This window comes from Mobula birostris, chromosome 23 (genome assembly GCF_030028105.1).
Source record: "Mobula birostris isolate sMobBir1 chromosome 23, sMobBir1.hap1, whole genome shotgun sequence".
Taxonomy (NCBI): domain Eukaryota; kingdom Metazoa; phylum Chordata; class Chondrichthyes; order Myliobatiformes; family Myliobatidae; genus Mobula; species Mobula birostris.
The window spans coordinates 56,669,556-56,681,652 of NC_092392.1; the positions used below are offsets into that span (position 1 = coordinate 56,669,556).

Sequence of the window (12,097 nt, forward strand, 5' to 3'; positions counted from 1 at the left end):
TGACCGCGCAAGTTTCCTCGTACAGTTCAAAGATGTACTACTTGGGCATTGTACATTGTCCTGTGATTAGGCTAGTATTAAATAGGTGGGTTGCTGGGCCAGAAGGGCCTGTTCCCATGCTGAATCTCTAAATAACCAACAGTACCTTATCTAGTCTCAAGTGTAGGAAGCAAGCAGTGCTCACTCCATTGTCAAGTAAAATGTTCGACTAAAATGTGTCTTTAACAAAATGTCTACTCAATTAGCAAGACAGGCAGTGATTGAAAACAAAACACTTTAATTGAAAAATCAACATTCAGTACATTATGTTCAAGTTTGACTTGTATGTCAAGTTAAAATGGTGATAAATAGCCATATACATTGTGATTTATCTGTGGTACATTAAACAATTACAAGAAAAATATAATCGAGGAAGCAGCTTTCCACAAGTTCCCCACCCCTCCTTTGGTTGTACAGAGAGCCAAGGACAGATCACTGGACTATGCAACCATCCCTCCCAGGATGCACACTCAAACAGCTTCAATAAAAAAAGGGAAAATTACCTATACACACACACTCAAGCTCAATAACAGCCAAAATGAGAAAGTCCCCCCCCCCAAATACTCAATTTGAAACTGTTAACAGCATTCAATATTTAAGTTTATTCAAACATTTCTTCCTGACCTGAAGCAGACTAGCTCAAGGTATCCAACTGACCTTTCCACAAAGCTGGGAGTGATGTATCTGAATTAAACCATCATCCACAAGTTTTAAAATAATGGGAATTAAGAGTTGTAAACTTTCAAGACTTAAGTTATTTAAACAGCATAATTTTTTTAAACAATCTAAAGTTATTTTGTTTTGGTCTTTGCTTTGGAAAGTGAAAATGTAGAAACTGTAAAATCCTGAGAAACAATAATGTAAACATTTGCATCCACGGCAAATGAAAATTATTGCACTTGATTTGATGGCTGTCTTGTACTCATCACGCAGATTCCAGGTTTACATCAACTCTACAGATTGGGCAACTTAAATGTCCCTGCAGGAGAGGAGTTAAAATGAACCACATGAGTAAATTTCCCTTTTAATACTGTTGTTACAGCAAAAAAGTTGTTAATGTACATCACATGCTTGCAAATCTCAGTAGCAAGAAGCAAAGGCAAGTGTAGTCTGAAATTTAGACCCATACTACTGAAATCTTAATGCTTAAAGTACATGTCTGCAAAAGCAAGCCAATGTTCTTTTTTGCTACAAAGCACAAGAATCCATAAGGATTTAAGTATTTAAGACTGACACTCTTCAATTATTGTAACTTGGCAACTGACATGCACCAAGGCACTGCCAAAACTTGATAAGTGCCCAAAATGTTGGAGGAACTCAACAGGTCAGGCAGCACCCATGGAGTTGAATGAACAGTTGAGTCGGGCCAAGACAAACTTCATCAATGCAATAATTGTGACAAGAACAGTTTTACCTCAAATGATGGGCAAAACCAATTCTATCTGAGGGCACGTAAAATAACTGCATTATTTCCATGTCATTTTTAAGCAAAGCTCATTCTACCCTCCGCTCCCCAAAACAGTACGAGAATTAGTGAAGTCTGAAGTTAAATTAAATTTGCCTTTGTAGGTGCTCGAATACAAAAGTGATCTTTGCAGAAACTGTCCTAGAAGCTAAATCATTGTTTTGATCCGTGAAAGTTCTAAACATCGGACAAAATAATGCATTTCACAATCAATACCTTTAACCAGCGATCAATGCACCGACTATGATAGTCATGAAGGCAGGGCAAGATCCTTAGCTTTTCTCCTGAAGAATAATCATTGAAGCAAATATGACATCTAACAAGAAAACATATGCATTACAAGGACAGTTTTCCAATGCATTTCTCAAAACGATTAAATCCATTTACAAATGTAAGGAAAACAAACCAGCAAAATCCTAAGTAAATCTCCAGTGAGACTTTTGAATGTCCAAACACTGGACAAGCAAGCTTAAACCTGATAACCTTGGATCAGGAAATCTATTCATCACCGAGAAATCTTAATTTCATATGCCATTCCCAAAGTAGTATAAGATAATGTACTTAGTACAACATTGAGCAATTCTTCCTACAGAGGAGATCCAAAGACATTGTCAGGAATGGAAATCAAGCTACAGACTGCTTTTAAGTGGCCAAAGGTTCATAAAATTGAATACTTGGAGCCAGATTTAGGAATGCAGATATGAAAGTGAAGTCAAACATTTTAGTATTTTTCAAACAGCAGACATAGGCCAAATGGTGGCCTCTTGCTAATAGAGTTGGAGTGATAAAGCACACATACTGACATGGATGGTCCCAAACCCAGCTGTAAAAGGAGGGTGGTTAGGCATGAGGCTAGCAACCTCATTGCATAAAAATCCAGAGCGACAGAAACACCAACAGAAGCTTCAAAGACCTCATCCCTGGGAGAGGAAGAATCTTTGTGTAGATGAAGAACAAAGTTGTGTGGTGAAAGTGGAAGCCACAGGGCTGATCAACCTAACGGCTCAGGACTGAGGACACAGGTGAACTGCTGTCAGCTGCCTATGCCCAAGGAGTGAGGAGCTAAAGAGAAACCCTTCAGCCAAAATTTATACATGTTCAGGATTAAGTCACAACTAGTAAATGACTTTAATCCAAGTAACTGGCACAAACCATTTTAGGAATTGTCAATCCTGGTAGGGGTAACCCTCAAAGCAAGTTCACCATTCAGCATGACAAAAAAATTTCAAAAAGCATCTAACTGAGACATTTACTTACTGCGTCTTCTCTGCAGCACATTTTGGGTCAAAAAACTTGATTGGCAATCGGTTAATATCAGCAGTACTGAGTTTCTTCTGTGCAACCGAACCCTGGCTTTCTTCAAAAGCTAGCAAGTCCTGAGTTAAAGTGAAAGATTCCCAGAACTGTTAAAAAAAAATCAGGAAAACTTGTTTGAATATGATAACTAACACATTTCTTAGTAGCACAAAATGAAGCTCACCTCATAGTCATTGCCATCATTTATATCTTCATGGAAGTACATTGAGGTAGTTTGATGCCGACTGTACCTTCTGGTTCTTCTACTTCTGCCTAAAGTAATAATTGTTCAGTTTACTTTGAGTACAATGAATAGAAATGCTGCAAACCAAGGTTTAAAAAACACACATGAAACCAACTTGCTCTGCCAAGTGAAGGGAGTGAATGCTCCAATATGCTCTGTTACCAAAATAACTCACTGCCAAAGGCAGAACAGGAGAACAAAGGTGATCCTTAATGGAGGACATTCGGACCCTTTTAGCCAAAAGGTACAGTACTGTCCAAGTGTCTTAAGGCACATGTAAAAATACTGAAAAGATTCTATATAAAAAATTATAAAGACCAGTAAACAGTAAAAAAATAATCAAAATTTGTGTGATCACACCTTTGCCTGTAAAACTGCATCAATTCTTGTTAATACACAGGCATGCAGTTTTATATGAAAAATTGGCTGGTAGGTTGTTCCAAGCATCTTGGAACTTGTTAATTCTTCTGGACTTTGGCTGCCTCACTTGCTTCTGTTTCTCCAGACAATTCCAGAGAGCCATAATGTTGAGATGAGGGCTCTGTAGAAGCCGTACCATCTGCTGCAGAACCCCATTTCGCTGGACACAAGTTCTTTATAACACTGGCTGTGTGCTTGGGGTGATTATCCTGCTGTAGAATGAAGTTGGGACCGATCAGATGCCTTCCTGCTGGTATTGCACGATGGATGTGAATCTGCTTATACTACTCACTGTTGAGGATTCCATTATTTCTGACCAGATCACCAACTCCACTTATAGAAATGTAGCCCCAAACCTGCAAGGACTCTCCACCATGCCTCACAGCTGGCTGCAGACACTCATCCATCTCTTCTTCAGATAAATTGCCTCCTGTTTGAGCCAAAAATGACAAACTGTGATTCATCAATCCAGACCACTTGCTGCCATTGTTCAGCACCCCAGTCTGTGTTTCGTACATGGTGAGTCTTTTGGCTGTTTCCACTTCAGAAGAATGGCTTTTTGGCAGCAACCCTTCCATGAAGATCACTTCTTCCAAGAAGTCTCCAGACTGTAGAGCAGTTCCAGTGTTTTGAGTTCAGAGCTAATAGCAGTGCTGGACTGCTTTTGATTTAGAAGGGATGTCAGTTTGATGCCTCTCTTATCTGCTGCATTCAGTTTCTGTGGCCGACAACTGTGTTTCTGATCCTCAACCTTGCCATTTTCTTTATGTTTCTTCAGAACAGCTTGGACAACACATCTTGAAACTCCTGTCTGCTGTGAAATTTCTGCTTGGGAGAAACCTTGCTGATGCATGACGACCACCTTGTGTTTTGTTGCTCTGCTTAGTCTTGCCATGGTTTAAAAATTGACAATTTTAAGGTTAAAGTGTCACATCCTCACCTTTTGGTTTGGTTGTCCTTCATCCAATTTGATCCCTTCCATACTCATTTCTGTTTCAATCAGTTTTGTTCATTCAAACCATTGTCATTGATCATTAGAACCTGCTAGCTATGTTTGTTTAAACATGCACTGGGCCATATACCTACAAAGTTATCAAGCTTTTATTTGAAAAGTGGTCTATTACTTAATGTTAATTTCTTTAATGGAAATAAAAAATTTTCAGGAAATGAACATTTAGAAATCTAAACTTTGCTCTTTTCTACTGACACCAATTCTACTGACACAAAAAGTAAACATCTAAAACAAAATTTATAAAACAAAACACACACAAAAGTTGCTGGTGAACGCAGCAGGCCAAGCAGTATCTCTAGGAAGAGGTAGTCGACGTTTCGGGCTGAGACCCTTTGGCAGGACTAACTGAAAGAAGAGATGGTGAGAGATTTGAAAGTGGGAGGGGGAGGGGGAGATCTGAAATGATAGGAGAAGAGAGGAGGGGAAGGGATGGAGCCAAGAGCTAGAAAGTTGATCAGCAAAAGGGATATGAGGCTGGAGAAGGGAGAAGATCATGAGACAGGAGGCCTAGGGAGAAAGGGGGGGGGGGGGGAGAATAAGCCCAGAGGATGGGCAAGTAGTGAGAGGGACAGAGGGAGAAAAAGGGAGAGAAAATAAATAACGGATGGGGTACGAAGGGGAGGTGGGGTATTAACAGAAGTTAGAGGTCTATGTTCATGCCATCAGATTAGAGGCTACCCAGACGGAATATAAGGTGCTGTTCTTCCAACCTGAGTGTGGCTTCATCTTGACAGAAGAGGAGGCCGTGGATAGACATGCCAGAATGGGACTGGGATGTAGAATTAAAATGTGCGGCCACTGGGAGATCCTGTTTTCTCTGGCGGACAGAGCGTAGGTGTTCAGTGAAACAGTCTCCCAGCCTGGGTCTCGCCAATATATAGAAGGCCGCATCGGGAGCACCGGACGCAGTAAACCACCCCAGCTGACTCTCAGGTGAAGTGTCACCTCACCTGGAAGGACTGTCTGGGGCCCTGAATGTTGGTGAGGGAGAAAGTGTAAGGGCATGTGTAGCACTTGTTACAACAAGGATACAAGGATATGTGCTGGGAGGGAGATTGGTGGGGGGGGGGACAGACACGAATGGACAAGGGAGTCACATAGGGAGAGATCCCTGCGGAAAGCAGGGGACGGGGGGAGAAGAGGGAAAGATGTGCTTAGTGGTGGGATCCCGTTGGAGGTGCGGAAGTTACAGAGAATTATATGTTGGACCCGGAGGCTGGTGGGGTGGTAGGTGAGGACCAGGGGAACCCTATCCCTAGTGGGGTGTCGGGAAGATGGGGTGAGAGCAGATGTGCGTGAAATGGGAGAGATGCGTTTGAGAGCAGAGTTGATGGTGGAGGAAGGGAAGTCCCTTTCTTAAGAAAGGAGGACATTTCCTTTGTCCTGGAATGAAAAGCTGATGCGGCAGAGACGAAGGAATTGCGAGAAGGGGATGGCATTTCTACAAGATACAGGGTGGGAAGAGGAATAGTCCAAGTAGCTGTGAGAGTCCGTAGGCTTATAGTAGACATCAGTACATAAGCTGTCTCGAGAGATAGAGACAGAAAGATCAAGAAAGGGGAGGGAGGTGTCAGAAATGGACCAGGTAAACTTGAGGGCAGGGTGAAAGTTGGAGACAAGTACGAAGTCAATGAGCTCAGCATGTGTGCAGGAAGCAGCGCCAATGCAGTCGATGTAGCGAAAGAAAAGTGGGGGACAGATACCAGTATAGGCTTGGAACATAGATTGTTCCACAAAGCCAACAAAAAGGCAGGCATAGCTGGGACCCATACGGGTGCCCATGGCTACATTTTAGTTTGGAGGAAGTGGGAGGAGCCAGAAGAGAAATTATTAAGAGTAAGGACTAATTCCGCTAGACAGAGCAGAGTGGTGTTACAGGGGAGCTGGTTAGGTCTGGAATCCAAAAAGCAGAGAGCTTTGAGACCCTCCTGGTGGGGGATTGGGGGATTGAGGTATAGAGGGACTGGACATCCTTGGTGAAAATGAAGCGGTGAGGGCCAGGGAACTTAAAATCATCGAAAAAATTCAGAGCGTGAGAAGTGTCAGGAACATAGGTAGGAAGGGATTGAACAAGGGGGGATAAAACAGTGTCAAGGTATGCAGAAATGAGTTTGGTGGGGCAGGAGCAAGCTGAGACAATGGGCCTACCTGGACAGGCAAGTTTGTAGTCCTTGGGTAGGAGGTAGAAACTGGAAGTGCAGGGTGTGGGAACTATAAGGTTGGTAGCAGTGGATGGGAGATCCCCTGAGCAGATACAATATGGTTACAGGCACAGAACCAGTAATGTCATGGCAAGAGCAATTAAATTTGATGCAGCAAACTGGAGGACAGTTCCTTCAGAGAACAATCTTGCCAAAAAACCCAAGGCAAAGTAGTCTGAAAAGGCTAAACTGAAACATTCAAATACAAATTTGTCATGCTCGATGAATTTGAATGAGCCAAGCATCTAATTTATGATTGAATTCGTATTTCCACTAGATTCACATGTTGCAAATCAAGGGATTTTTCAGGACAATTGGTTTATTAACAGGTCCTACATTTGCTCTGCTTTATTGCCCACATCCTATCACTGTATCTGCATTAAAATTAAAACAAATACACGTGTGCAACAATTCTTACCAGTTGTGTCAAAAAACCTTTGCAGATCATGTAGAACAGGATCAATTACTTCTGAAGCCAACACGTCATTCCTGTGCTGATACTCCCTGCATCCAGGCTTTCCACAATATCCAATGTCTGCAGTAGCCAATAAATCGGCATACTCCCCACAACCAGGCAACCCACAAAACCCATGGAAGGAGTTCTCTCTCGTCTATAAACAATAGAAAGTGAACAATTGTTTGCACTTATTGAGTCATACCCATTTTGTCTATGGAAGCTAGAAAGATTTCAGTTGCTCAGTATGTAGTCAATGGTTTCTACTTCAAATAAGAGTGAACACCAAGTTATAGTCCGACTACTTTTAAACATTTTCATTTCTCAAAGTTTACAAGGGACTGGAAAGGATAGTTAAATTAGATCAATAGCTGTCCATATTAGAGTCAACTACAATATTGTCAAGTAAACAAAATTTAACAATTATTCTCAACTTAGTCAATGAGGCTCAACAGAAAACTGCCCTTGAGAGAGGGCAAATCATAAAAATTGGTAAAGAGATAATTCTAAATGAGCCAAAACAATACGAAATCTGGCTGCAGTCCAATAAAATTTAGACAATTACTTTTTTGTAGGGATAGCTTTGAGGAGTTAGAAGTCAGGTTAAGGCTTAGGGTCAGGGATGTAGAGGTGATCAGAGGTCAGGCCTCTGCTCAGTGTTTGAGGTCTAGGGACTTGGACAGGTGATGCAGGACATCAGGCTGTCCTAGGATCTGATGTCCATGCAAGCAGGAGGCATGAGGGCCGGTCAGTTGGCCCATCTGGAGTTTAGAATCCCGTCAGCTAATTCAGGGGATGATACCAAAGATTGGAACTCGAAGTCAACTGGAAGCCCAGAAGTTGAAGCCTACAGACTGGAGTCCTATTCTGGAGTTGGAGGACTGTGTGTGGTAGGAAAGAACAGGGGGTTTGTTTTGCTCTGTTGCTCTGCCAAGCATTGTAGGCATGCTAATGTTGGCAAAAGAATGTGTGGCAACACTTGCGAGCTGCATCCAGCACATCCCTACACATGATAAATCTTAATCTGAATCTGTAATGTTGAGCAGTATGAGCTGAGTGACTTCTAGTAGTGTTTGTAAAGAATTTTAAGGAAACGGTTCTAGAACTCCAGTTCCAAGTAACTACATTCTAAAAAGCAGCTTGAAAGTTTACACCATTTCAATTATGGAATGCACCATTTACACCCCCCTCCCCAAGCCAATACTGACCAAGTTTGCTCATCATTCCTGTGCTTTCAGGGAACTTCTTTGGGGGATTATGACTCAGTTTTAAAGTTACCGTTTTTTAAAATCCCTCTATTGCCGTACTTTTCACAGCTTTCAAGATCCTTGTTACTCATCACCTGCACATCTAGGTCTTTCCTCCACCACTAAAGCCACGCTACCTCGTTTAAAAAACTTCAATCCAATTAAATCAAAACCAAAGCACTTATGAATTTGTAAACTGTCCTTTCTTCTTCACCCACAGTTGCCTTTTAGGAATTAACTAACTACAATTGCCAAATCAATGCTGCATCAGGCTGTAGTACCTTGGGAGGTTTTGGAAGGGTTGAATAACCATTATTTTCAGGAGGCTGCTACCAATTTCACAATGAAGGTGCTCTACTTACTGCCTGGAATTGACTTCTATGTTCAGGAGACTGAGCTTCCAAATCAAACTGTGCCTGCCCAAAAAAACATTTTAAACACATTAAAAAGAAAAATGAACAAGAACATACGTAGTGACAACTGATTAAATTCAATAATATGATGCAAAAGGCCTGGGGAAAATGGGGGCCAATACAAACTGAAGGTAACAACACAGTTAAGTATTCAAAACCCTCAAGGAACAATGAACTTATTAAAATAGATCTGGATATTTCTAATAAATATGATATTAAATTATATCAAACTTGAAACTCAACAAGTCAGGCAACAAAGAAATTGCCTCAGTATTTCAGGTCAAAGGCCTTTTGCCGGAATAGTGGTCTGACCTAAGCATTCCAGATTGTATTGATCTTCTTACATTAAATATAGCCAGTCTCTAGATGATCTTCTGGGCACAGTTCTGACGACAATTTAGAACGTTTTTATGTTTTGAGACAGTATGCAGAGATTAATCACAAGGACCACAGGACTAGCCCAGTGCCTTATATACTGCAGTCTAAAGTGCATGCAACAAACAAGTTTCTAACACCCACTTACAGGCACTGAATAATATGTAAATTTGATTTAAGTGGCTCTTTTTTCCATTAATTTATGGCTCCAAATTAAGCTAGCTAAATAATTTCAGGTACTCACTTCAATTAAGTGTTAGGAAGTCTAGAAAGAAAAAAAAAGTTCATTCTTCATCCATTAGTAAATTATGAGCCATGGAAGTATATCCTAATTAACTGGATAAAGACTAGAACTAGACATCATGGATTAAGGGTGAAAGGTGAAATATTTAGGGGAACTTCTTCAATCAGAGGGTGGTGAGAGTGTGGAAGAAGCTGTCAGCAGAAGTGGTGGATGTGGGTTCAATGCAATATTTGAGAATTTTGAATAGATACATGGATGGCTATGGTCTGAGGGCAGGTCAATGAGATGAGGCAGAATAATAGTTCAGACAGGCCAAAGAACCTGTTACTGCACTGCAATATTCTAGGATTCTCAGGTGAAACAGATAACTGAGATGAAACAATGTTGACAAGGGGAATTACTAACAAGAGAAAATCTGCAGATGCTGGAAATCCAAGCAACACAAAGATGCTGAAGGAACTCAAGACCAGCCAGCATCTATGGAAAAGAGTAAACAGTCGATGTTTCAGGCTGAGACCTCTCATCAGAACTGGAGAAAAAAGATGGGAAGTCAGTGTAAGAAGGCGGGGAGGAAGAAATACAAGGTAGCAGGTGATAGGCGAAACCAAGAGAAGGGGAGGGGGTGAAGTAAAAAGCTGGGCAGTCAATTGGTGAAAGGGAAAAGGGGCTGGAGAAGGGGGGGGAAACACCAAGAGGACACAACGCCATGGATGAAAGAAAAGGGGAGGAGCACTAGAGGGAGGCAATCAGGATTGAGGCTACCAAGACAGAATACAAGGTGTTACTCCTCCAACACGAGTGCGGCCTCATCACAGCAGTAGGAAGCTATGGACTGACATGTCGGAATGGGAAGTGGAATTAAAATGGGTGGCCGCTGGGAGATCCTTCTTTAATTCCACTTTAGTGAATGGAGCATAGGTGCTGAGCAAAGCAGTCGTCATCAGGTCTCACCGATATACAGGAGGCCACACCAGGAGCACCAGATACAGTAGATGACCCCAGACTCAGTTGAGGTGTTGCCTAACCTGGAAGGACTGTTTGGAGCCCTGAATGGTGAGGAATTACTGATTAGTTCAAACTGATTTGCACATTAATAAGTCTGGAGATACACTAACCTATAATGTCGACTGTACTTCTTCCTATAGATGCTGCCTGGCCTGCTGCGTTCCACCAGCATTTTGTGTGTGTTGCTTGAATTTCCAGCATCTGCCAATTTCCTCGTGTTAATCTATTTACTCTAATCGCTATAGCTTGGCAGGGTACTTCATGCTTTCCTAAAAGGTAGTCAAAGTTTCAGAAGTGCCAAATTTACCTGTAGGTGTCTGGCAAATGCTTCATCCTCTTCCAGTTGAGCAAAACGAACATAGTTATCAGTTAAATCATCATCTATTACTATTGGAGAGTCTGTGCTCCACGCAGAGGATGCTTTATAGAAAAAGTAGATTGAACACAGAATCAATTATAGTTTTAGAAAATCATTTCCAAAGCTTGAAGTCAAAACATCAGAAATCATCCTGAGCAAATTAGTTATGCATAAAGTATAAGTGGCCTCTGAACTAAAGACCCTTATGTATATTTATTGGGCACTATGCTTTGAAGACAAAGGGTGAACAAGTATATTTGCTACAGAACATAATTTGATCAGTTGAATTTTGATTGTGGAAAAGGACCAAATGAAGGATACATAGTGAGGAATAGCATATAATGGAATCTGCCACAGTCATCTTACAAACTAACTACTATGAATGCTGGCTGGTGGCGTAGTGAGATTAGCGTCTGACTCCGTAGCGAAGGCTCCCGAGTTCGAATCCAGGTTGGGACACCCCCAAGCACGCTTTCCATCTGTGCCGGGTTGAGTGTTGAGCGTTGAGCTAGCCACTCAGCCTCATAAAATACAAGGGTCGAGACAGGAACGTTCATAACGTGACCCGGTTAATCCTGACACCACATGCCAGACAAGAATGGCTGAATGTCTGGTACGACACGCCTAAACCCCACCCCCCCCCACTATGAATCAGACAGCAGAAGCAATGAAAGGGCCAAATGGGATTACTGAAAATATTATAGCACTAGACAGGAAATTGGTGCCAACTTTGCCTGCTGGACTGAATGGTGTACTTCAGGCACATGACAGCAGGGTCAATTCGCTAAACTGCCGTTTCAGTAACTGCTTTAAACTCGTAAATTGCATGCTTAAAACAATATCACTACCTTGTGTAGGGAAACATACACAGAAGTTTATTTCAAGGATCATCATTAACTCAGATGTTGCCAAAGTTAACTGCAATGAAATGAGCTTGTGTTGATAGTGTAATATGACTTGTGTCAGCCAAACAGAGCTGTTGACAGCCTTCTCCTATTGAAGGGAGGCCATGTATGTGGAATATCTACCCTTGTATGACATCTTTGAGTTAAGAAGTATTATAACCCTTCTGGCACTGCTAAGGATAGCCCTTTCTCAACTAGAAGGGATGTGTATGCTTCCTGTGTTGTAATGTTACAATCACACCAGGAGGAAAAGGGCAAAAGAAACCCAACTAATGGGATTAAGAGCTGCTACATGGGCACTGTAGCTTTAACTAGATCAAAGTTAAAAACTGAATGACCATTGATGCAACTGAGCCATCTGTGCACGTTAGTCCAATGACAGAAAATTAAGCTTCTGCAAAACACTTTAATACATTTAC

General features: G+C 41.6%; 1 protein-coding gene across 5 annotated transcripts in view; it reads right to left on the reverse strand.

Annotated features, from left to right (window-relative positions):
- Positions 1-262: 262 nt before the first annotated feature.
- LOC140186829 (uncharacterized) overlaps positions 263-12,097 on the reverse strand; it is a 29,320-nt gene continuing 17,485 nt past the window's right edge. For 4 of the 5 annotated variants that reach the window (XM_072241443.1, XM_072241447.1, XM_072241444.1 and 1 more), the window contains 7 exons: positions 10,723-10,835; positions 8,741-8,794; positions 7,096-7,288; positions 2,985-3,073; positions 2,762-2,907; positions 1,721-1,820; positions 263-1,018 (listed from right to left, as the gene is read on the reverse strand). In XM_072241443.1, coding sequence (XP_072097544.1) covers positions 965-1,018; positions 1,721-1,820; positions 2,762-2,907; positions 2,985-3,073; positions 7,096-7,288; positions 8,741-8,794; positions 10,723-10,835 — 749 coding nt within the window. In that variant the 3' untranslated portion in view covers positions 263-964. The remainder of the gene's footprint in view (positions 1,019-1,720; positions 1,821-2,761; positions 2,908-2,984; positions 3,074-7,095; positions 7,289-8,740; positions 8,795-10,722; positions 10,836-12,097) is intronic. The other variant, XM_072241445.1, reaches the window with a different exon arrangement.